This window comes from Apis cerana, linkage group LG4 (assembly GCF_029169275.1).
Source record: "Apis cerana isolate GH-2021 linkage group LG4, AcerK_1.0, whole genome shotgun sequence".
Classification (NCBI taxonomy): Eukaryota; Metazoa; Arthropoda; class Insecta; order Hymenoptera; family Apidae; genus Apis; species Apis cerana.
This window is the reverse complement of record NC_083855.1, coordinates 3,609,700-3,635,379: the sequence shown is the minus strand read 5'-3', so window position 1 is coordinate 3,635,379 and position 25,680 is coordinate 3,609,700. Positions and strand designations below refer to the sequence as shown.

Genomic DNA, 25,680 nt, shown 5'->3' with positions numbered 1-25,680 from the left:
TATTTTTCACTATTACTATAATTCAGTGAGCAAGATAAGTTTAAAAATAACCGTACATAATGATGTAGATAATTATTAATACCAAAAAAATATTTTAATATGAACTATTTAAATGTTATAATTTTCTATTAATATCCTATTAATAATTTTATAATTTATTAATGTAATGCACTAATTCATTAAATTCGTTTATTTTTTCTCTTTATTTTTTTATCAAAAAATTTAATTTTTTTATTATTTTATTATTATTTTATAAATAATAATTTGTTAATTATATTATTAATAAAATCATTAATTATATTGAAATTTCCGAAAATTTGTCATGTTCAATTTGACTGAAATTTTAAAAATAGTTTTTACATAATTAATAAATAATTATAAGAATTTTTGGTGATTCAAAAATTAAAATGTAAATTTTGCAAAAAAAATATTTAACTATAATGTTATCACATTATCGATAATATTGAATAATGAAAACGATACACAGTATTTTTTCTATACAAAATTGATTGCTTATATTTTATTAATTTTCTGCATATATATAACAACAAAAACATCAATTCAATAAATATATATACTTATTAATACATTTATCTTGTTTGATTAATTTCTTGGATGAATATCAATGAGTAATTATTATATGCGATATGTTATCAAAACTTTATTTCTTATCACGTTATAACAAAATTTTACTATATAATTTCATCGTTAGATGTCAGGATGACGTTGTTAACACTGCACGTGTTACGTTGCCGTGGTTTAAATAAATTGGCCAATCCGCTGAGATTAACAGTAACCGGTAGTTTTATTAAATCACGATCGTGTTCTGTGTTTGAAAAATACGCAATAAAAATGTCATACACAACTATCGAAAGAGGTGCACTAAATAGCACTGATTATAGAATTTATTTCAGTAAGTATTTAATAACATAACCTTAAAATTGATCAATGTCCTATATCATGACTTTTTTAACGAACTACCATGTCGTCATCAGAGACTTCATTAAAATTTTTGTATATATTATTATGTGACCTTATGTTTTTTAACATAATTTTTTCATTTTGTATCGTTCTCAGTTTAAAAATTAGAATCAAATTTTTTCGTATGTTAAATTAGAGACAAATTTTTTTTGTAAATTTTGCTTTTTCTATAAATATTTTATATATTTTAATGTATGAAAACATTATTATATTTAATATTAAATATATTTTAATAATAAATAATATATTTAAAATATATTCATATGTTTATAATTTAAATTTTTTTATTTTAATAAGAGTTTTAATGAAAGGTTTTGGTGACATAGTTTTGGTGAAAGGATTTGTATTCTTTTAATATTATAAAAAATGTTCTATTTCTTATATATATTTTATATATATCGTAATTTATATCTATTTTTACGAATATTAATTTAATTTTTAATTTTAAATCAATATTCTAATTATTATTAATAATTTATTTGAAAATTATTTTTGATGATATGTACTTTCTTTCTCTTCATTTTCTTTTTCAAATAGTTCATAATCGATTGTTTTTTCATTTTTTTTTAATCTTTATAGCTTTATCTTTTATTGCTCTTACTAATTAATTTCTTTATTAAAATCCCATTAAATTAATTATATTTTAGTATCAATTCAGATTATTCTAATATCTTTTTAATTATTTTTTATTTACATTGTTAATGATTTTGTTTTAAAAATATTTTTAAATATTTTTTATATATTTTGTTATATTTTTATATATTTTATAAAAATATTAATTTATAGAAGAATTATTTATATAATTCTTTAAATAAGCTAATTGTTATAGGAAATGATGTTGGCCCAATTTCACCCATGCATGATATCCCACTTTATGCTGATGAAAGTAATAAAATATTAAATATGGTTGTTGAGATACCAAGATGGACAAATGCAAAGATGGAGATTAATCTTAAAGAAACTTTAAATCCTATTAAACAAGATGTTAAAAAAGGCAAATTAAGATATGTTGCTAATTGTTTTCCTCATCACGGATATATATGGAACTATGGTGCATTGCCACAGGTATTTTAATAAAATTATTATCAATAAATTTATCACTGCAAAGAATTAAAACATAAAAAGATATATATTTATAATGTAATTATCAGAAAATGACATATTTCCTCTTTTGTGATATCTAACATTTATAGAATGATGTCATCAATTTCATTAGTACTAATTCATTGAAGAAAATGAATGATTGCATGGATCAAACGTGCATATACATTTTTCTATACATATATATTTTGCTGAAGTGTGTGAACACAATCTTATCAAAGCTTATGTAAGCTCTCAGTTCAAGGCTATTATTATCTGTACTATTTTATTTATTGTAAAGTGATTAATTTTTTTCTCTATTTTATCTTATATTTTTTTAATTAATATTTTTTTATATTTAAATATTTTGTTAAATATATTTGTAAGATGAGACATTTATATGCAACATTTTTCTTATAAATAGACATGGGAAAATCCTGAAGTTTTAGATGAAGCCACTGGATGCAAAGGAGACAATGATCCCATTGATGTCCTTGAAATAGGATACAAGGTAAGAACATTTTAAAAAATTATTTAGTTATTTAGTTATTTGATAAAATATTTATTATTAAATCGATTAATAATATTTATTATTAAATCGATAAATAAAATATTTATTATTAGGTTGCAAAAAGAGGAGAAATCTTAAAAGTAAAAGTTTTAGGTTGTGTTGCACTCATTGATGAAGGTATGTAATATTGAGTGAATAATTAAGAATTACTCATTCAATTATATTATCTTATCTTTATTGATTTTAGGTGAAACTGATTGGAAGATTATTGTTATTGATGTCAATGATCCCTTGTCAGAACAAATGAATGGTAAGGATTATTTCTGATAATGATATTTGATTATCAATTATATGTAATTATATGTAATCTCAAAATTTATAATATATTTTATAGATGTATCTGATATTGAAAAACATTATCCAGGATTAATGAAAGCTACTATTGAATGGTTCAAGATTTACAAAATACCAGATGGTAAACCAGAGAATCAATTTGCATTCAATGGCGAAGCAAAATCGAGAGATTTTGCTTTACATATTGTGGAAGAAGTACATCAGCATTGGCAAAATCTTATTAAACGAGAAGCTCCTGCAGGAGGAATTGCATGGTGTGTAAATTCTTCAAATATTTCATTTAAAAAATATATTTAAAATTAAATTACAAATACAAATTTTATTTACAGTACTAACACAACTATATCTGGCAGTCCATTTAAAACTACTATAGAAACTGCTGAAGAAGTATTGGAAAAAGCTGCAGAATTATCAGAACCTCAATCAGTAGATCCTATTGGTAAGTTAGAAATATTCATTTATTTATATTTACATTAATTAAATTTAAATATAGCATTAATAATACTTACTTGCAGTTAATAAATTTTACTTCATTCAACTATTGCAACATAAATTATAAATATATAATTCAAGATACCAGAAATATTATTAATTAATTCTATCTATATTATTATTTATTGTATATATTTTTTGTATGACATTAAATAATTATTTAAAAATTTTAATATTAATTATTATTTAAATTTTTATATTTGATTTCAGTTAATAAATGGCATTATGTGCATCTTAAATGAGAATAAAGGGATATTCTCATATCAATGCATCCTTTGATGTTTGCACACACTTGCTTGTTTTTAGGACACATAATGGAATACTGCTGCATAAGTTTTAATACATTCAATAATTGTAGATTGTATTTAAATGATATAGCATGTGCTTTCAGTACTGAAACAAGCAATACTTATTCAATTATTAAAACTAAATTTTATGTATCTTATTATTATTTATTTTAATATATTTATAACTGTCGAATTGGAAAGAATGTACAAAGTTTTCTAAGTATTTTTTAATTATATATCAAATTTTCTTGTTACTGTACTGTATGTATATGAATATAAATAATAGTATATAATAGAAATTACATATACTCTTATAAGGTTGTGATGCAGCTTTCCATCAGTATCCAAGAATAGATATTCTAGACTAATAGATTTATTTTTATTTTCCTTACATTACAAATATAATGTAATACAATAAATTAGTTTGTAATTTCATTAAAAATTTTAAATCCTGTATTTTTATTATTCATTTTTGATAATTTTATATTTAAAAAATAATATAAGATATTATTAAAAATATAATTATAAAATTATAAAAATAAATATGTAAAGAAAATTATATTGAAAATTTACATTACTTTAAAATATTTAAAAAAATTAAAAAATAACTAATTAGTTAATAATTAAATTTAAATTATTAATATATTTTAATAACATTTTTGTAATAAATCAAAAAATTATGATTATTTAAACTTTTGATAGAAAAATAGTGAATCTCATTAATATCTCATAAAACAAATGGTCAATATATATACATGTATCATATTTTAATTTTGCGATTTTGTTTTATCAAGTTGGAATTAATAAATAATATTGTTATAAGAAAGTTACAAAGCAAAAGAAACAATATAATAACAAATATTAATAAATATGAAGTAGTGATTGCATTGATTTAATAATATTTTCCCTTTTGCTTTCTCGGTGATGTGATCTATTTTGTAAAGAAGATATCTACGTGACGTTGTCTTTCTAGTTTCTACTCCCATGGGAAATGTCTCTACTCGAGGAAAATAGCTCGGTGAGGAAAAGGTGGGGGTTAAGATATAGTGCAGGTTGTGCAGTAAGAAAATAGTAAGACAAATTGCCACGACAACTTTCCACTCGAAATACAGGTCTGCTTTTATGTCTTTAAGTACCTTCAAAGAAAGGATGAAACTTAAAGGAATGGTAGAAAATACCTGCCACTTATATCCTATGGTACTAAAATCTTGAACGTAAGTTCTAAAAGTATATTATACATAGATACATACTATTGTGCTATTATTTGAGAATCATACCGTGATTAATTTTCCTTAAAAGCTTGATAACAGTAACGATTTAATTTTATGGTTGAACTTATGTTGTTTTTTGAAGGAAATTTGTTGTAAGATTTTTTTTTAAATGCTTGAAGATGTTTATGAATATTCTCTCGATCATGTTTATGATCGTTTTCTATTTGATATAATTTAATTAATTATTCGATTTTGTATTTCTACTATTTCAATTTATTCTCATTTTTTCCATAAGTTTGCATAAAAGTTACGTAATACTTTATGTTCAATGAATATTCTTTTATATAATTGTTAATAATCGTTAATCCAAATTTTTTTTTAAATTATTTATAATAGCTATTTTAATACCATTAGTCTAAAAAATAAAGAAATAGTGAATTCATTTTCAATTAAATCATTTTCAATTTAATTCTAAACCGAAAAAAAATATATACCAACTTTACGTTATTTTATATAATACTTTAGATTCTTCTTATTATGTCTATATTTCTAGTAACAATTTCTAATAACAATAAAATTTTTTAGTTTCTTATTATAATATTTTTTAATGATTATGATTATATTTAATAAATTTAACAATTTTTTTCTTTCCATAGAAACACATTGCAACATCATTGATTGTAATAAAACGAGATGAAGCGTCGATTTGTGACGAGCTTAAAATCATCTGTCAAAAAACTAATTTGATGCGAGTTCGAAAAGAGTACATAAAAAAGAATGGTACGAAAAAAAAATCTTGCCAGGTTAGTTTGCTTTCTGAGCGAGTATTTGATGCGAGACTGGATTCCTTCTTAGTGCCCTCCTGCCGAATTCCCCGCGCCCTTTTTTCTCGTCAACACTGGCAACACCAGCTAGGTGAACCAAGAGCAGGTGGAGGTATTGACTGGCGCAGTATACTACGCGCTCGCGCGAATCTTGCTACCGGAGAGTCATCGAGGTACACGTAGTCCATGGGAAAGGAACAGAGAGAGAAGGGTAGTCTGGTTTATATACCTATCCTCCTGCAGTCCCCACCATCCCTCCCCTTCATCCTCCGGAATCCGACCAATAGGCGGCTACGCGTCTGTGGTAGTGCGGCGTCGCCTCGACTCTGTTCGCGCAGTCACAACTCGTTCGACCGTCGAACTGAACGCTTCCGCTTTGTGGAAAACGGGAATACGAACGTGTCGAAGTTGACGTGCGCGCCTTTTCATCGTTTTACTGTCATTATTCGGAGAAATCTTTTGTTCGTAGTTTTTGAATCGACAGGGTGCACGTGTTTGCAGGAATTTGCGCGACATCTCATTTCGTTAGTTCACGGTGGACGGTGTTCTCCCGCGGAAACAAGAACCATGCGATTTTCCTGGATGTTCGTAGCCACGGTGCTGCTAGTTCTACTCACCGAGGCAAGGTGTAAGCGAAAATTTGATGGGGATTTCGAGTTTGCTGAAGAGGTAAGTCTAATATATTTCATTTATGACTATATGACGTTCCTAGTTTGTCTTTTATCGTATGTGATCACTACCGGCTAGCTGATATGTCACGTCGCGTTTTGGAGCCAATGAAATTCCGATAAGCATATTAATATATTTGATTGAAAAGCATCAATGTTCATTCTTATTTTCGTGATTTGAAAGAGATAAGCATGGTTTCAAATTGATTTTTGTAATCTGTGCAATGCTATAGTAGCTATTTATGCGAAATACTTTATTCAAATTAATGGAATTCAAAACGCGGTAAAATGAACTTTAATGAAACGAATCTTAATTGGCTGACAGCGATATATTGATAAAATGAAGATCGAATATCGTTTTTGATTGGTTATATTTTTCGTGAAGTTAGTTACAAGTTGTAACGAGTTTGAAACATTCGATCATAAATATATATTTAATTTGTGTTACCAAGGATACGATTCAAATAAAATGAAAGGTTGAATATATTGTAAAACTGTTAAAATGAAATAATATTTTATTTTTCTCTACATTTTATCGATCAAAGGGTTTTTTAAAGGTTTTTTTTCTAAATCATTATTTAACTAATATGCATAAATTTTATTTTTTAATAAATATATAATATCGAAGAATCCGCGAATAAAAATTATTTCTTTCTTGTTAACGAAATATAATTAATGACAATTTTCTTTAATAATTCATAAAATTCACTTCACAATGTATATATATTTATAACTATGGTTCACAAATAGCTGGAGAGCACGCAATATAGGCACTTTTACTTTCATGTAACATCGGATCGGTTCCTTAATACAAGTTATCGATGCAATTGTTTATTTTCTTTAGGACGATGGCGTGTTCACTTTCTATGCATTCGATCTCACCTAAATAAACATCGTGATTGAAAATAATTACGACATAGATATACAAGTATATATCTACATGAACATTTTATATTATATATAGTGGGTACACTATATGCCTTTTAGTATATGCAAATTTTAAAATATAATTAAAATATAATTAGTTCGTAATATGTTTTTGAGTGCAATACAGAATGCCAGATAATAAAAGACAATAAAGAAATTTAATATAAATTAGTAACTTTTTTTTTATTTTATATATACATTCTTATATCTGCTCCTTTCCTATGAAGCAGGATATCTTTATCATTAAAATCAGCCTTAGGGGTAAATTTAGAATTTAGAATTTATATATTTTTTTTATATTGTTTGAATAAATATTTTTCCATTCCGTATTCTATATTTATATAAATATTGTATACTTTTGACCTTGTTTTCAAACTTGCAAACACTTCAAAGCACATTTGATTCGCAAAATCATTTCGTGTTCTACAACTATCGTTTAATATTCGGAACTGCGAGGAATTTGAAAACAAGGTCAGGAACAGAATGCATGTATGCGTTTATCTTTCTATGGCCGGCCAGTTAGCGTTGTTCTTGAGCCTCGGTCGAAGGGTTCATATTAATGCGCACGAGAGCTTAATATCGCGCGCACTTTAAATTTATGAAGCGGCGTTTTCAGCGACGCTGCCCCAATTTTGCCATTGCTATAACGTTATAACTCTATACGTCACTGCCTCGCTGTTGTATGCCACCACCGACACTTGACCCTCTTATCTTTTCTCTTTTATAATCCGCATTGCCATTTTTTGACTCGCCAATGCACATAAGTAGAGAACACGCGTTGCGTCAGCTTCCCTGCGTGAGAAACTGTTGAACCACTTGCCAATAACGCTTCGCTTTCGCGATAATTGCATTTTTTCGTCGTTGTTCCCCTTCATTACCTCGTAAACATGGTGTTTTTCATAAACATCATGAGAATATGGAAAAATGTTGTATAGGATATTACTATTATATACTATTTATTCGCTATCTTATTATGAATATCTTATTATTAGATATATAAAATAAATTATTAATTAATAATTTTAAAGTTTTATCAGCATTCCAATTATGACATGAAATTATGTTTAAATTACAGTATTGGATAAATATCAAAATTTTAAAAATTTTAATGTCAAGACAATTTTTATTTGACAAATTTTCATTAGCTATAATTCCATTAAATCGAAAATATATATTTATATATAGGAAATAAATAAACATATGAAAATTTTTGTAAAATAAGAAGAATAATTTATTTTGATATGTAAAAAAAAATTGATTTGATGTAAAATTTTGTCATTCATATGGTAGATCATTATTAAAATTTATTATCACTCTATTCATTATTAGAATATTAAAAAGAAATATACAAAATTCGAAATTTTCATTATCAATGCAATATATTTTTTGCTGAATTATCTGTATCTTTCAACTATAAATAATAATTCTATAACGATTATATTTATATTGAAGGATACAAATATCTACGATCCAGTTAATTATGCTGATCCAAATTTTGCTTCTGTTTATTCGTACAATACATCAACTGGAAACGTAATTGGTTAAACTACCCTCGTAAAAGATCTCTAATTAGAAGAAGTATATATATCATCATATTTAGTCGAATATTCATATTTGTTGATTTATCAGTTATTTATTTGAGAAATTTTTTATCTTTTTAATTCTTTTTGGAGAGCTAATTTACATAAATTAACCTTCGTTTTTGTCGATATTTTTACATAATCAATCTTCAATTGTAATTTCTATCGTTTGTTTGTATTTTTTTGCATTCTATATGTATCAATTTTAACATTTTACCCTCGAAAAATTTACAGATATATATATGTATATAATATATATAATTTAATATATATGTATACATTAATAATGTATATGTAAAATAAAATGTTAAATCAACGATAGATTATTGTTATATAATTAACGATAGGAAAATTTTAATAATTGTTTTATTTCTGGAAAATATCAGTTCTATAAAGATTTTTAAAAAATTTGTTAAAAAAAAGTGTACGTTTCTTACGTCTTTCAATTTTGCCTTTCAATTATTTATTCTGTACGAATTCGATCGACAAGTGATAGTTGTCTTTCGAGTGTAAAGGATTAACGTGACTATCGCAATCACGAGATGATACACAGTGATGGAATCGATCGTAAATCAGAAATATAGCTTTTGTTCCGCCTTCAGTTCGGAGGTGCTCGAAGAAACTCTCCGATACGAATTAAGCTTATCATTTATTTACCGTAACCGAAGCCAATCGATCAGACTTGATTCGATAACAATTGTTTCTATATTTCTCGAGTGGAAACTTTCCTTTCTTTTTCTTCCTCTTCGTGACTTGTCGAGTTCGATTGAAAATGGAAATAAAATTGCACGTCCGTATGGAATTGCCATTCAATTTTTATTCGGCTCTTTTTGTACTGCTTATGTTTTCATCATGTACAGAACAATGGGTTTTGAAGTTTAACACTTGGAAAGAAAGGATCAAAAACGGGATAAAAATTTCAAGATTCTTTTTTTTACTTTCTTCATCTTACGATCTGTATTTACAGAATATTAGTTACAAAAGTTATATTTAGGATTATTTATTAATTAGCATTAGAGATAAATTTGTTACTGGATAAATTGGATCAGGATTGCTATCTCATTCTATTATATAAAATCTGTAATTACTCCTCCCTGGAAATTTTGAAAAACTCAGAAAAGGATCAGAAATCAATAATTTTTTTCCATTTACCTCTGCAAAGGTATACATTGGTATTTCCGAACGAAATTATAGCCCAAAGATAGATTATCAAGTTCATGATACATATATCCCCTCCTCCCTTCTCCCCTCTATTTAATATTCATCTACCGTATAAAAATTTGATCTCGAATTATCCTCCGTTCGAATTGTTCACCCTTTAGAATTTCACGTATTTCCTAAATAATTAAAACGAAATCAAAGCGCAGACAGATAAACGAAACGACGGATAATTTAAATCCCAACTAGAATCCATGTGTACAGGTGTTCCATTATATCCAAAGACTGGTAGCAGAAGTTTGCCTTCACGAGGCATGCCACGAAACGACGTTCATTAAAGCCACGTTATTGCGGATCGTGCTATTCCCGTTTTGTAATTTCAATAATCGAGCCGCAGCCTTGTGTCGCGAACCGCAATCCGTCTCTCTGTCTGTCTGCTTTCTCTCTGTTTCTTGGCGGGATGCGGTTTATAGGTATACAACGCCGGCGGGCGCTTTCCATCGGAGAGAAAATCGATTATCTCGTGGCGTAATGGAAAAGAATTCCTGGTATCGATCTGACACGGGAGAGAGGAGAATACCGTGTGACCTAGTGGCGCGAAGGTAAACGAGCGTACCGGTTGCACCCGCTCTTTTTCACGACCTATTGTTCCTCATAAATTACTACTTACCTCGGGTCGCGATAGTAATTTCTCTTGTTGCATTCGTTCATACTTTATGACACGAACAGCACCACCGTCACGAGAACGTAATAGTAATAATAGATATCGAGTGGTGCATATTTTATCGAGGTGGGTGCAGTTCCGTGTCGAGCCGCGTCCTTTCGTTATCCATCCTTTCTTCTTTTATTTCCCTCCCAGGATATCTTTTGCGATCATTTCCTCCCTTCTCGTTTAATCATCAGGTCGAAAATATTGAATATTTTAAATATCGCCTTAAAAATATTCCTCCTTCGGCCTTCTTTTGTAACTTTTTATTTTTAACAACATTTCCGTTAGTTAAATTTTTGATAATTTCAAAATTTATGAATTAATAAAATTGATCGGATTAGATACAAATTACTCTTTTATATTAATCAAATCACTTGGTGATCTTCCGTAAAAATACTTTAAATAATACTTTAAATGACATAGGACAGTTTTTACGAAAGTTAATATTCATTGCACTAGAATATTCTATAAATGGATAACGTGTATAAAATATAAGAAATGATAAAGTATTATTAAAGCTAAGATTAGCTTCATTATTCTAAAAAAAAAAAAAAAATTATGAGAGTTTTAAAAAAGTATAAGAGACAAAACCTAATATATATTACGAGAAAAGAGGAATTTAGAAACTTTAGAGAATTTTACGTCAACTTTAATGTATTACTTTGATCAATTTATCTTCATTTTCGATTCGATATAATATTAAGATCGAGCTTCAAACGAACGCGCTATAATCCTTCCTTCCTTCCTTTCTCACTTTGAAATATACATATCCCATCTTTCTTCCTATTAATAATTTCCTTTACGGCCGAAATACGTTGAACGAAAGTTCAACATTTCAATGATTACAAAGATTGATAACGCTCACCCATCAAAGATCAAAGAGCGATTCTCCCCGATAATGATCTGCATAATTACTGTTATTTGCACTTTTATATCAAACCACCCCCACCTTCCGAACCTTGAACTTTTCAACGCGAGCGCAAGATTGGAACGTGTTCCAGCGTGATATTTTCATCCTTGTCCGCTCCAATCCTCGCGCTTCGCCTTTGTCACGCGAGTTTTCGTTGCAACCTGTACATTTCTCGCGTGTTTTCCATGCTTTTCACTCCTTCCCCGTCTTCTCGTCTGTCTGTGCAGACACGGGACACTCGAGATCACTGGATTATCTCCTTTGTCCTGGAAGCTACTCGACCGAGTGTGTTTCGTGTGCCCCAACCCCTTTTCCTTTTACACAATCCCTCTCTCGATCTCCTGCTATTCGAAATCTGAATGGCTGTATGTAAAGTTGGGATATCATCACGTTCAAGGATCAACGTCCTTAATACTGTTCACGTGTTTATACTCGGTTAAGATACGCGAGTTACAGACTTATTTCTCTAATTGAATATCACCATTAAAGTTTCATATTATTAGAAGTTGGAGTGTTCACAAAGTGAATTTAGATAGGAGATAGGTAGATCGAGATAATTGAAATTTGAATCAAAAATAGTTAGAGATATATGTATGTATGTGGATTCTATTTACACGAATATCTTTATGATGTAATTTAATTGGAAATATATTTTGTATCTTTGATTTGTTAAACGATACAAGGAATGATTATCAGGATTAAGAAATTATGTTAAATATTTTCATACACGTGAAATTCTTATTAATCAGATAAAAAATTAGGTATAGATTTCTATTAGTGGATAAACGAACGATTATATGAAATCCCAACGGAATTTTGCACTTATAAATGTTCGATCACGCGATTTTTCGTATGAGTTATTCTCAGATAATTGAAACATAGTTGAAACCGAGATGAATCAGGGCTAGGAATAAATCGTTAATTGAGGTTCTACATTAATCAAAATTTCAAGATCGAATCTTTTGTTCACTTATTGAAGACGAATTTACCAGAAATTAGAAATTTAATTTCAAACTCCAATTTTAAATTTAGAATATGAAACGCGTGCTTCAGTTATTTGAGATATTTCAATATTTTTCGCACGATGCCTAAATATCATAATCGTTGAATTCGCCATATAATATGATATAAAACGAAAGACCGATTAAATTAACACGTGCAAAACCAAGTCTCCACTTTCAGTCAAAGTCGAATCGCAATTTTTTATCCTCTTCCCTCTCTCTCTCTCTCAATTAGAAAGTCATTAGACCGTCTTTCAACAATGACTGGCCACTAATTTCCGCTTGTTCCTAAAATTTCGTCGTTTATTATATTTATGCACTTCACTACCGAGCAAAGCGTACTCCGTCAGAAATGAAGATAACAAGTAAAAAAAAAAAAGGTAACGAGAGGGGTAAAAAAAAAAGGAAAAAAAAAAATAAGAGGAGGAAAAACTGGAACGATGATCCAACGGCACAGTTTTTAGAGGAAGGGGGAGGGGAGGGGATAAAAACGGCCATTAAGAGCCCTTTAAAAACTCAATACGCTTTTCATAAATTTCGAGGCATCGCGAGCACGGACATCTCGGTCCGTGTAATCCGAATACCGGTTCGACCAGATATTTATGACGGGCACACACGCTCTTCGAAAACGGCCCTTTATAGGTCGCAGGTAAGCGTGCGCACGAAGGTGTTCGTAAACTCGAATTTACTCGCGGCGGAAACCGCGGGCAGAGGAGCCTTGCCTAGTCTCCTAGGAAGCTTTTATAAACCTCTTAGCGAGGAATAAAGTGGCGGCGAACGCTGCGAGATCTCGCGGAGAATTTTGTTCCTATATACAATTTTCTTGTCACTGCACTGGTGCACGGTAATTGGTCGAGACCGGATGGAATTCACCGGAAATCGTGGGTAACGAAGCTCCCGCCTTTCCTTTTCTTATCTCTCGTTTGTCTCCTCTGTAGGGGGAAATATACGCATGTATCTGGAGATTTACGCGCCTCTATTTCCTTCTCGTTTCCTTGAATTGTTAATTTTGTACGATTTTATTCGTTATTCGGGGCGGGGGATCGACTCGAAAGAAATTAAATTTTATTTACCGCGGATGCAAGCGTTACAACAAAAACGGTTAAAGATAAATTTATGAATTAAAGAAGATTGTATCTTGTTTTTGTATCATTATTTTTATAGTTGTGAGTTTTTTTATTACTCACGCTTAACAATACGCTTATTTAACATGTAATATAATTATTTATCTCATTTATGTAAAGCATAAATTATGAAAAGTATGAAAAATTATGATAGTGCAGTTTTAAAGGATAAAAATAATTTGTATTCCACGAATGTCTTTTTATTCTTTTATTTTATTTTTTTTTTTGAATGAGTTACAAGAAATTATCGTGGAAATATAAATAGGTTGAATTATAAATCTACTATCTAATATTGACGTGTTAGTACACAATGGTGCAAATGGACCAGAACCAGTTCTGTTGTAAAATATGCATGTAAGATATATACATTCTATTGATTTGAGATTTTAATTCTCATGATTTGTTTTGTTACGCGCAAGGATTAAAATCTTGTGCCGCACTTTGATACCGAGATATTGTTTATTGATTGGCGTATGCATTTGGTTTCTATTGTATTTTGATCATAATATTAAGCTGCATTTACATTAATCATTTGATCGAACCAATTGATTTCTATTTTATCCGATTGAAACGTAATTTATATTAATTTTGAACGATTTAAGAGAGAGGAGAATCGCGCGATGTAAATGCGGCTTTATATCGATGATAAAGGAACGTTGCATCATTGTCATATATCTTGAGTATGATTTGTATTCGTAAGAATGTTAGGAATATAGTCGATAGAAGAATATTTCTTTGAATTTTGAAAAATTTATCTCTTGTTCGATCAAAAGTTGTCTCAAACAAATATGAACCATCGTTCCGGTTGTACATTTTTTTTTTAGATGGACGAAGTGATTATTCGCGACAGAATAATACATTTTCCGTTTTGTACGATATTTTTGTATGTCTTCTGAAAAATAAAACTCCATTTTCCTTTCGACTGAAATTAATCGACGATGGAGCAAAGTTATACATATAAAAGATAAGAAAAATTTTGTCCTTCCACTTCTTCGCAAAATGGAATTTGACAGTTCTCTTATTTCTTTCGTTCATGAATATTTAAGAAAAAAAAAAGTAATATTTCTGAACTAATTAAGTATATCCAAAATATCCACAAAATCTGTGCTCCACCGATCCATGTTAAATCTCTTTAAGAAGGAAAACTTCCCCGTTTCCCGTAGCAATCTCTTCGCCAAACGATCCATTTCAAGTTATTTTACCGGGAATCGTGGGCTCGAAGGATCGTCCATACTTAAAATTTTCGCTTTTCCCGGGCAAAGCGAATCCCATACAGGCAAGAAGTCGTAAAGCAAGTGGACGATCCTCGTTCCAGGAACGGCGGATGTTGCGTTCTGGTGCAATGCAGCAAAGACAGGTGAAGCGAATCGCCTTGAACGTTGTAGGTGGCAGGAACGCGGGGAATGCCGACCGACACATTTGCCAACACTCCTCTCCTCCGGTGTCACATCCATTCACCTTGCAATCAGGCTTCGCCGATCGACTCCGCGAGCTTATTGTTTATGACCGCGCGAAACTGCTTTAGAAGGTGTGGCGAACACGATCCTTCTTGCCTCTAACACGCTCCTCCACGTCTCGTTTGCAAAGGCTTGTTTGCTCGTTCCTTAATTCCGTCTTGATAACCGTGGACGAAGATTACCTCGTTCGAGATGTTGCATTATTGTTATTGATCAACGGAGAATAGAATTCGAACATTGGATAGATAGCTTCCTTATTTTTACAGATAATAAAGGGTGTATCGTTTCCTTAGAAGTATTGATAGGTACTGAATTATTATCCCGCGAATCTTTACTTTTAATTTTGTTTTTTTCCATCTTCTCGAACGATCAATTTTCTAAGCATAAGATTGCGTCATCGGTTGCATTAGGCAATATATGGATGCGTCGCCGATGTCATCGGCTTGGAACAGGTTAGAGTGGATGGGGATATGACAGGAGGAGATTGTATGGAGTGGTTGAAAGGTGGATTGATAGGGTTTGCAGTTACTTTTTGCGCCTCAGAGCTGACAGGATTATTGATTTGCATATGAGTGGGGTTATGTGGTTACGCGCGAAACAGCTTAAGGTGAACAGTTTTAGAAGCTTGTGGGGATATTGTTGTTTAAGGCTCGTGCATTTTCATACTTTCATATTTCATTTCAATTCATGTCTCGCCGAGTTGAATAGCGATGAGGTTGGAAATCGTAAATTTTAATCGTAAATTTTCTATTGTGCTTACGTACGTACGTACATAACATAAATATATTTTTATAATAATTATAATAAAATTATCTAATAACAAATTTTACACAATATTGTTATATAATATTATTGCACATTGAATATCGAAAGCGAATTAATCATGAAAGAAGATTAAAAATCTTTATTTCCAACTCTTCTCAACCAAATTATAAAAGAACGACCGGCATATCGAACTATCGATTTTCTTTGTCAAATTGTCGCTTGTTAGTCACGAAACGACCATTCGTATCGATGCGCACGTTCGTTTCATTAACTTTATTTATTTATTTATTTATTTATTTTATTCCTTTTTTTTTTTTTTCATTCCATTTTAACGCGAACCTGCAATGAGTCACGATCAACCTGAATGAGATTTTGTTTTATGTAGGTCGTCGGATTTATTTCGTCTCGGAGCGTTCGTGCGGCAGGAAAAAAGTGGCTTTTGGGTATGGGAGGGGGGAGAGAGGAAAAAAAAGGAAAAAAAAAACGTACACACAAAAAAATTCGAAAAAGAACGAAATAGGGGGAAAAATATAAAAAGCATAAAAAAAAAAACGAAACCAGATTTAACGAGGAATATATTTCGAGCAATCTGAATCGACTATCACGTTTCTGGACGATTTAAATTTGTATCGTTGTATATTTATCATGAACTTTTCCTGTGCTTTTTTTTTTATTAAATTAATCAACGCTGTTTTTATCGCAGATAAGGTTTTCTTCCATATATTTTAAATTTTCTGACGATGAGAAAGCAAAAGTCTTATCCCCGAACAAGGTGTTGATCAGATTATCCGTGTCCACGTTTACCATTCGTGAAATCTAAATCGTTGCGACCTTGTTTCGATCGTTCTTTTTTATATACAGCCTGCGATGAATAATATTAAGGAATTTTGTTTTAAAATGCCAGAGTCTTTCTTTTCTACAGATAGATATCTCGAGTCCTTGGAACATTTTAAGACTTATCATCATTTCTAATTGTGTTTCGACAATTTTTTTTTCTTTTATGCAGTCTCTTTTTCCCTTCTTGAGATTACTTTTATTTAATTTTATAAAATGGGGGAAAGAAACAAGAGTGAAGAGAGTGGGTTTGACTCGTGAGATAGGAAACATTGTTTATTAATGTAGAATCGATTTAGAAAGACGAGGTTGAAATCAGACACGTTTAAATTGCAACTTGCCTTTTTGAGATCTTCGAAGGTCTCCGTATAAATTTATATTTTTTCCATTGAAAATTAATGGAATTTTCCATTAAAAAATTTACGATCGACAAATATAATTGTAAAAAAAAGAAGGAAGAGATTATTAATAATGATCAATCAATCAAACTAGCCAAATCGATAAATTATGATAATAGTAATCGTGCTTTATCTTGAAACGAGGTATATCGAATTTATCGAGACAAATCTTACATCAAAACTATATTTAAAAATTCTATTACTTCATCTGCAATAACTCAACAATCATTTACAGTACGAAGAATCGAATTTGGCAAGCTTACTCCTTTCGATTTTTCAAAAATATCACGTATACGACAAACAGTCTATCTAATATATCCTGTACACAAATTTTTCTTCCTCGAAATTCACTTTTAATAACCGTTAAATACTCTTTCATAATCCGTGATTCGTTCTCACGTTCCTCCATCCCGCGTGGGCATCATCAAATGACTCACGCGTCCGTCATTCTTTAATTATCCCCTTCGTCCACGCGTTTTCAATTATCATGCTTTTGTTTGCTAGCACGGTTTACACATCTGGCAACCGTGGTCCACGCCCTGCATACTCGAAGAAAGAGAGAAAAAGACTAACCTCGAGTCGTTCGACTCCTTATTAGCATGTTGTGAATAATTCCCCGAGGATCCTTTTGTCGATTGTTCCTCCTTTCGCTTTTGAAAAGTTCTCTCTTACGAAGAAAAAAATTTTCTTCGTAAAGGGAAAAAGGATCTTCCCGTTTGCGATAGCTTGCCTTTAATTTTCGTCTTTTCTCAGAGAACTTTCTCCTCCCGTTGCTCTTTTTCCCAGATAAACTTGCATATTTTTTTTTTTAACGAAAAGTCATTTCAGGATTTTTTTATGCAAGCTCGTATCCGAACAGTGGGCGTCTCTAATGCTTTCTGAGGATTTTTCTTTTTGTAACGACAGGGGATGGTTTCGAGAGAGATATCTTGAGGGTGAAGGGGGGAAAAATATTTTATTATATTCGGAGGATTATCCGTATATGCGCAAAAATTTCCAGTGTATTTACTTTCCAGTTTTTTTTTTCCTTCCCTTAGTGTTCCAGAGTTCGTAGAGTTTCCTGAGGGAAATAGGGAAGGTTGGGGGAGGGGGAGGAGGGGATGGCCTGTTTCCTGATAATGTTTCCATTCGAAGGGGATTCCTTTCGATCGGGAGATTACACGGAGGTAGAAAGAGGATTAGGAGTTGTAGAACGTTTCTTTATCTGTGGACGAACCCATGAGGAAGCAAAAATGTGGAACTCGATAATAGGTAGTGTCGTAACCATTTTTTGAAAATCATATGTTCTTCGTTTTCTTACCGATAGAAATTAAAAAAAAAAAAAAAAAATGAAAAGAAGATATTCGTATCATTTGCCTATGCCAATGCTGTAGCAAAGTAAATTATAAAAAATATAGATTAGAGAAATCTTGACGAAAATGATTAATTTTAACGAATAAATTCTTAACGATTTAGTATTTTTTTTTTTTTTATTATATCTTCTAACATTCCACGTTTTTAATCAACTTTGTAGAATGAAAAGAAATCTGTTTCGTATAAGAAAGCAAATCGTTCAAAATATCGTGGGATCGACTTGAATCTAAGTTATTATTATTATTATTTTGTTTGCTGTAATGATTTTCATCCCGATTAAATAAATTCTATTTCATTAAAGTTATACAAATTTAAACACCATGTTGTTAAAATCCGCAATTAATTTCCGGATAAACTTTTATATCTATACTTTATGTTCGTTTTAAACAAAACGTGCATTTAGTACCTCTATCTATGGAAAACGTATGAAATTTTCTCGTTTCACGTGCATGAAATTTATGCACATGAGATTCTTTATGTTTGTACGAGTGTTTTAGTCAGTGAAGCCGCTTTTTAGTCGTTTTATAACCAGAATTTTTATTCGACGCCGCATTCACCGCCTATTTTATGGCTCGGTGTAATTCCGAACGGGTCAAATAGACTTATTCATTGGCCATTTCTTGCCCCATGATATTGCAAATTTGTTTTTTCGCACATAGATTTTGTCAATTTTGAAGGATCGAAGCGCGGTAATTTTAATAAAAAAAAAAAAATAAATAAATAAAAATAAAAAAAACATGGAAATAAACGAGAGAAGAAAACTAAAACTACTCGAGAAACTATCATCTCTTTGATTCGTTCTTTAATCGAAAACCACTTTTACAAAATACAAAATAAAAAAAATGTATATATATATATCGAATAATATCTATATTGAAAAAAAAGATAAGACTTGGATAAATCTCAAAGATTTGATCCTGATCCAAATTATTTATGAATTGACGAGGAATAATAAAAGAATAAGAATAATTGCAGATAGAAACGATCCTACATTCTTTGATCAGTTTAACTCTTGCACAAAAAACCCACACAACTACAATACAATAACACAAAATCTAAACTATATAGAAAAATCAAGCGCCCATCCAACGGCTCGTTAAATTCCCACCCACTCGAGATTCCCCAGAGATTATCGGATCCCCCAGCTAGCTTCGCGGAATCCTTAAACCATCCCCGAGGTAGGTAAATGCTTGAAACTTGGAGTGGAGGAGGGAGGGTGACGGTATTGTAAGTCGAGGGGGGAGGAGGGAATCTCGAAGGTGTCAGGTGCACGTGGTTGCTTTTATTCGGCCCTTCAGCGGACCGACAACCCTTAAATTGCTCGTGGCTGTTCCAACCCCGTTGTTCCTCGCGATTCTCGTCGAGGCGAGACGAAACGGATGATTTTCCCCAATTTTATCCATTCGAAAAAAAGATTTGTCACGAAAGAAAAGATTGTGAACAGGGCATGGATGTCGTGAACGATGCATCCAATCCCATCAGGGATTTTGCTTATTGCTTCCACTAAGGAAGTGGAAGTGGAGTTGACCCTAAAATAGTATTCCTTCTGATCCCTTGGGTTGGCTGGTTGGTTTGGGGAAAGAACAGATTTTTAGAAGACTTTTTTTTTTTTTAAATCGAAGCGATCAAAGAGATTCGAAGAGAGAAATTTTCGAGATGGACGTTTCGACGCTTCTTTTAATTTCCAGTAAAGAAACTTTAGATCTGGGGAGACAGGTTTTTTTAAGGCAAGTTTTAGTTTTAGTTCTTTTTTTTAGTTTCTCGTCGAGAGAAATTCTTCTTGAAAGAATATTTATTGATGAGAGTTGTTAAATATTAATTTCGTTCTCGCAGGAGGCCTTTAGAAACTTTTTCGTGAATTCTTTGAGTATGTAGCGCACATAGAGTTAAATGAGATTTTTTCCAAGTATCTCTTTAGATACTTGAAGGGACAAATTTTAGAGATTTAAATGCTGCTTCTGGCTACTAAAAAAAGAAAAGTTTTGAGCTCATCTTCTACTATTTTGGAATATTTCAAATTAAGTTAAATGGCAATTATTATATAAATGGAAGAAATGTCAAAAGGATATCTTCATTCTTAATTGTCTACATTTTTCTCTGTCTTCCATGTTCCTTTATCCCTTTGACTTGCCGACATTTATCTAGAAGACGCTCAAACACAGCTTTCTCAGATGACCAGGTATTCTTCATAATTTTAAGCATTTAATTTTAAGTTTTTTTTTACTCATCCTCAACACTCACTTCAAATTCTTATTCCTTATTCCATTATTTTCTTGTTTTAAAATATATAATTTCTTAAAAACATAATAAATCTTGCAAGAAATTATTAAGAAGAATTATAATATAACATTATAGTATTTCATCATTTTTTGGCTGATTTGAAATTTTGTTCAATTAAATCATTCAATCAAGGATAGACATTACGTAATTGTAACAGAACAGAAAGAATAAAAATTTCTTTTGGAAATATCAATGCTAATTGTATATTTCATCATGGATACATGAACGTTCAATTTTTAAGATTCACCCACGTGTTATCCTCGTTTCGCAATTTTTAAATAATAACACGAGTTATCAATTCTCTCGCCTGCCAAGGGGTTGAAAACCCGATTCAGGCAGCTCCAGTTGACAACAACAAGATAGCCAAGAGTTTGATTGTGAATTTTAAACGTTTGGTGATATCGTCTTGCGGGATCAGCTTTCCAATATCGTGAAAGTGCAAGAGCGGTCTTACGTTCCATTCATTGTAATCTCGAATGCCGCGAAATCAGGTGCTCGATAGGATCTTGGCCGCCTTTATTCGCAATAAGGCCGAGTATTTTGTTCGCCAAGGGGAAACCAATAAACCTGGCGAAGAGAATAGCTTGGATCAAGGAAAAATGAAAAGTACTTATCGACCAATTGCGAAACATTAAATCGGTTTAATAGTTTCTTCAGATTTGTGGAGTAAGAAGAGTAAACTAATATTCTCTCTCTTCTCTTATGTTGTAAATCGATTCCTTGATATGTTTTAGAATAAAAAGAAGGGTATAATTTTCCGTTCGAGATTTCGAATAAATTAAGTTTCGAAGGTTTGGAAAGAGGAAGTGAAATTAGGTTAATCTCTGATCAGATTGCGAAGTAAATTAGGGTTAGCAGGTTATTCCGTACGAGAAAATATATAAAAAGTGTTGTATTCAGAAATCTATACTTTACGAAACGATCTATATTCGTCAAAGGTAATATTCATCGCTAAAAACACGGTATTTCATTAAAAAAAATTTTTGTCTATTTATTTATTATTATGATGAGGCTGAGAACTAATTATTTATTGTTAATTCTTATTTTACATTCCCTTCCTTTTTGAGATGCATTATATTTTTAACGTGACCAAGGATTTGATGCGTTACGTTATAAAAATTTGGCGTCCGTTATCTTTTCAAAGATTTTATTTCTTCTCTCTTTTCTTTTCTTTTTTTCCTTTTCTTTTCCCCTTCTTATCACGAAGATTAAATAAAGGATCAAAGGAGACTTGATTGAATTTTTCGTATCAAAGATACATTATAGGGGATATATACGTCTCCGTGTTTGCTTAAGGAGGCGTTTCCTGGAGGAAAGGGGATGAAAGGAACTCATGAAAAACATGGAATACATACACAGCTCGAGCACTCTGGAAACGGGGATCGTTCCAAGAAATCTTTCTACTGGAGAAGAGTTTTTTCCCCTTTGTTCAATACACCGATAGAGAGAACTTTCCTTGGAATCTTGTTGGTACGCCTCGTCGCGACGATATCGGGGAAAACAGCGTGCAAAATGGAACGATTTATAGCCGTATGTATATCCTCGAAGGGTAGAGGGAGGATTCATGGAGGGCGATCCCGTTAATTGTGTTTGCGATTAGGATTGAAACTTTACTTTAATCGTATTTTTTAATTTTCGATAAGGGAAATGCACGATGTTTCACGCGATTAAGGTTTTAAGAGTATTACTTTGTTCTTTTTTTTTCTTTTTTCATAAACTCGAATTTAAAATTATCTTTTATATTTTCAATTATATTTTATAATTAAATTCACCTGTTGTTCATTTGAAGATCACAGAAAGAAATTATTTTAATTTCGTGGTAATTATTGTGATGCTCAAATGGAAATTCTTTCTTTAAATAGCATACGTATATTTTTTATATCTATTTTTAAAATTTATTGAATCGAATTCGAAAAGTATAACGATAAGAATGTATTAAAATTTTGGAAAAAATATCGATAGTTAATAGATTGATACATTTTTAAATAAGAAAAAGTAAAAATTTTTGAATAGAGTTTTTTAAATCAAATATATAAATAAATGTAGATTTAGGAAAAAGAAAATTTCAAAAATATAATGTTACATGACTAGACTAGAATTCGTAAAGTTCTTTGCAGTTGTTGAAGAGTAAAGGAAAGTTTTAACGAAACTTCAAGTTTGAAATTTGTTAAGACGAAAAGTTCATGGAGTTGTTGTAATGTTTGTAGATGTTGAGTTTAGATAAATTCTTGCATCTTGCATTTTGTAATTATCATCGAAAAAATTGAATATAATAATCATCTAATCTAACTTAACTTAATCCTTGGATTTCCAATCTTTGCTGTGATTGTGATTATTTTTGAAAATAAATTTTCGATTTATTTTCACAGCCTATATGATATTTTAAGAAAAATAAATACGATGTATCTTTTTTATAAGTATAAAAGTATAGAAAAATCACATAGAGATTATTTCAAGAATCTCAATACACAAAATTAATACTTAAAACAGGAATAGCTTTCTTATATTTTTATTATAACACAACGATTCTCACCCTTTTTATCGATAAAATAATACATACAGAGGACAGAATTTCTAACTCTATACAACTGTATACAATTGATTAAGCAAAATAGTGGAAATTCTGTTCTCGTAGTTTGGTAACACGTGCATAGACGTCCATAAATAATACGCACAATAAGATGTAAGACGGCGAAATTGCATCTGGTGAATACGCAAATTTAAAATGATATAAATCTTCCTTTAAACGTTCCACGCTCTCTTAACACGAACTTTATATAAAATGTAATAATTCAGTATGTAAGAAGAGGGAAAGAAAAAGATACGCCAAGATAAATCACATCGATAAAGAGGAATTTCAACGAGACATTGTGCAAGATCTGAATTTTGTACACGAGAGAACATTGTTATAATATCGGGCAAGAAAATAACGAGTCGTAGTTTTTTTTTTTTTAAAAAACGCGCCTCTCTCCAAGGGTTGAGTTTCGAGGGTTGTCGCGTGACAAAACGGCGTAAGAAAGGGATATAAAAAGGACCGTCTTGTTTATTAGAGAATATGATCCACGATAAAAATTGTTACGTGGGCGATGATTGGCCTCAAACTAATCCAGAACGGTGATAAGTGCGTCTTGTTTCTTGCGAGGTTATGTTTTCAAGATGGCGTGACTGCTTTAACGACCACGCAACTGGACACGCATTTGCAAATGTTTTCAACACCCACGTACGAATCAAAGAATCTCCTTGAACATTGTTGATTGACGTCCTTCAACTTTGTGCGTAAGAAAGTTAAACGACTCTCGTTAGATAATCACGTCTATCTTTGATTCTAGAAAATATAATGTTTGATCGTATTTTATAATATAGAAAAATATTTTGTCGTTCTTTTTTTATTTTTGATAGATATATATAGTATGATAAAAGAAAGGATTATTTATGAAAGATGCGCAACGTTATTTTGTAAGATAGACATGCAAATGATTTTTCTACAGATATCTGTTTGATTTAGTAAATTTAAAAAAAAAATTGTCAGAAAATTCCCCCTTCGGATTATTGTAGAAAATATTATATATAAGTATATTAATATAGACTCCTTTGGAATTAAAATTGGATTGATTTTAGAAGTAAAATTAACAGAGTTGGTATATAAAAATGTCAGTTGAAGCTTATTTATTAAGTTACGCCTAATGCGATTTAAATTTGCATTAGGTGAAGAGAGATGGAGACAGAGTGATTTCACTTTAAGGTGTTCCCTGAATATATTAACAGAAGAATTTTTCATTCGAGATCGTGAGGTTTATAAAATCGAAATATTTATAATTTTTTCCTTCTTAAATAGATTTTTATATATATATTAAAATTAATAAAAAATTACAAAATTTTCTTGAATATTTAATAATTACAAGATTCAAAGAATAAAAAAAGTTTGATATTTTGAAGAAATTAAAAAGTCTGAGTCTAGAATCATTATGAATTAGAAATAGTTAAATACTTGATTAATAAGTTGAGACTTGGTGGTGTGATAAATTAATAGAAAGGGGAAATGGATAAAAGAAATGGATGATTTGAGAAAGTTTGCAAGAAAAAAAATTTGATTAATAGCCTAATTAGCTTGCAGCCTGGCGGATTCTTCTGGCGAAGAATCGATAATCAGAGAAAGTATCGGCTAACTGCGAGCGTCGCTTTAAGAATGTTAGTCTTCTAGAGAATATTTAAGAAAAAGTTTCGAATCGAAAATAAGAAATACTTGTGTTCGTTTCAATGAAGAATTTAATATTTCTCGAATCATTTTCTTTATGGTATGGTTTTATCATGTTGAAATTATTCTTAACATACAAGTAATAACATTTCCATTCTTCACGATATATAACCGATGTAAGTAGCGTGCATGGTTAATTAACACGATGTAAATGAATATTCAATCATATCTATCGTGTTATTGCTAATTTATTTTCATAAATATCACTCTTACTTAGTTAATAAATGCTGAATAAAATTCAAAATTTAAAAGTCTCGCCTGAAAAATATCGATTCACGTGTACTTAACATCCCATAACAAAATCTTAGAATTTGAAACGAGTCGTGTATGATGCAAAGTATCATCAGTGTACGAAAATTTGTAATAAGATCGTTAGATGATCTGAATCTTGTTATTAATTAAAAATTAATAATTAATAGTAATCAATAGTATCCGGCTCGCAAAAGGATCTTTCAAAATCTTCAAATCCAGATTTTTCCGATCAACTCGACTTTTGTTAGTTATTCCAAACTTTCTTTCGA

General features: G+C 30.6%; 2 protein-coding genes and 1 long non-coding RNA gene across 5 annotated transcripts in view; 2 read left to right on the top strand and 1 right to left on the bottom strand.

The window, feature by feature from the left end:
- The first annotated feature begins 678 nt into the window (after positions 1 to 678).
- Positions 679 to 4,154, top strand: LOC108003490 (inorganic pyrophosphatase). 2 transcript variants are annotated; one of them, XM_017065759.3, is made up of 8 exons: positions 679 to 913; positions 1,811 to 2,046; positions 2,486 to 2,572; positions 2,686 to 2,749; positions 2,820 to 2,882; positions 2,967 to 3,180; positions 3,256 to 3,365; positions 3,629 to 4,154. In XM_017065759.3, the coding sequence occupies exons 1-8, from the start codon at positions 721 to 723 to the stop codon at positions 3,658 to 3,660; spliced, it is 999 nt and encodes a 332-aa protein (XP_016921248.1). In that variant the 5' UTR covers positions 679 to 720; the 3' UTR covers positions 3,661 to 4,154. The 2 variants fall into 2 exon arrangements, with proteins under 2 accessions (XP_016921248.1, XP_028525392.1); XM_028669591.2 differs by lacking the exon at positions 3,629 to 4,154 and adding an exon at positions 3,442 to 3,597 and having other exon boundaries at positions 691 to 913.
- LOC133665967 (uncharacterized) lies at positions 3,201 to 5,943 on the bottom strand. Of its 2 annotated transcripts, none has more exons than XR_009829457.1 (2): positions 5,411 to 5,943; positions 3,201 to 5,331 (listed from the first exon to the last, which is right to left on the bottom strand). It is a non-coding gene; the product is annotated as an uncharacterized LOC133665967 (long non-coding RNA). The 2 variants fall into 2 exon arrangements; XR_009829458.1 differs by having other exon boundaries at positions 5,415 to 5,943.
- Positions 5,944 to 6,044: 101 nt separating this feature from the next.
- LOC108003563 (proteoglycan Cow) overlaps positions 6,045 to 25,680 on the top strand; it is a 171,921-nt gene continuing 152,285 nt past the window's right edge. Inside the window, 1 exon segment of the mRNA XM_062073615.1 lies at positions 6,045 to 6,409. Coding sequence (XP_061929599.1) covers positions 6,308 to 6,409 — 102 coding nt within the window. The 5' untranslated portion in view covers positions 6,045 to 6,307.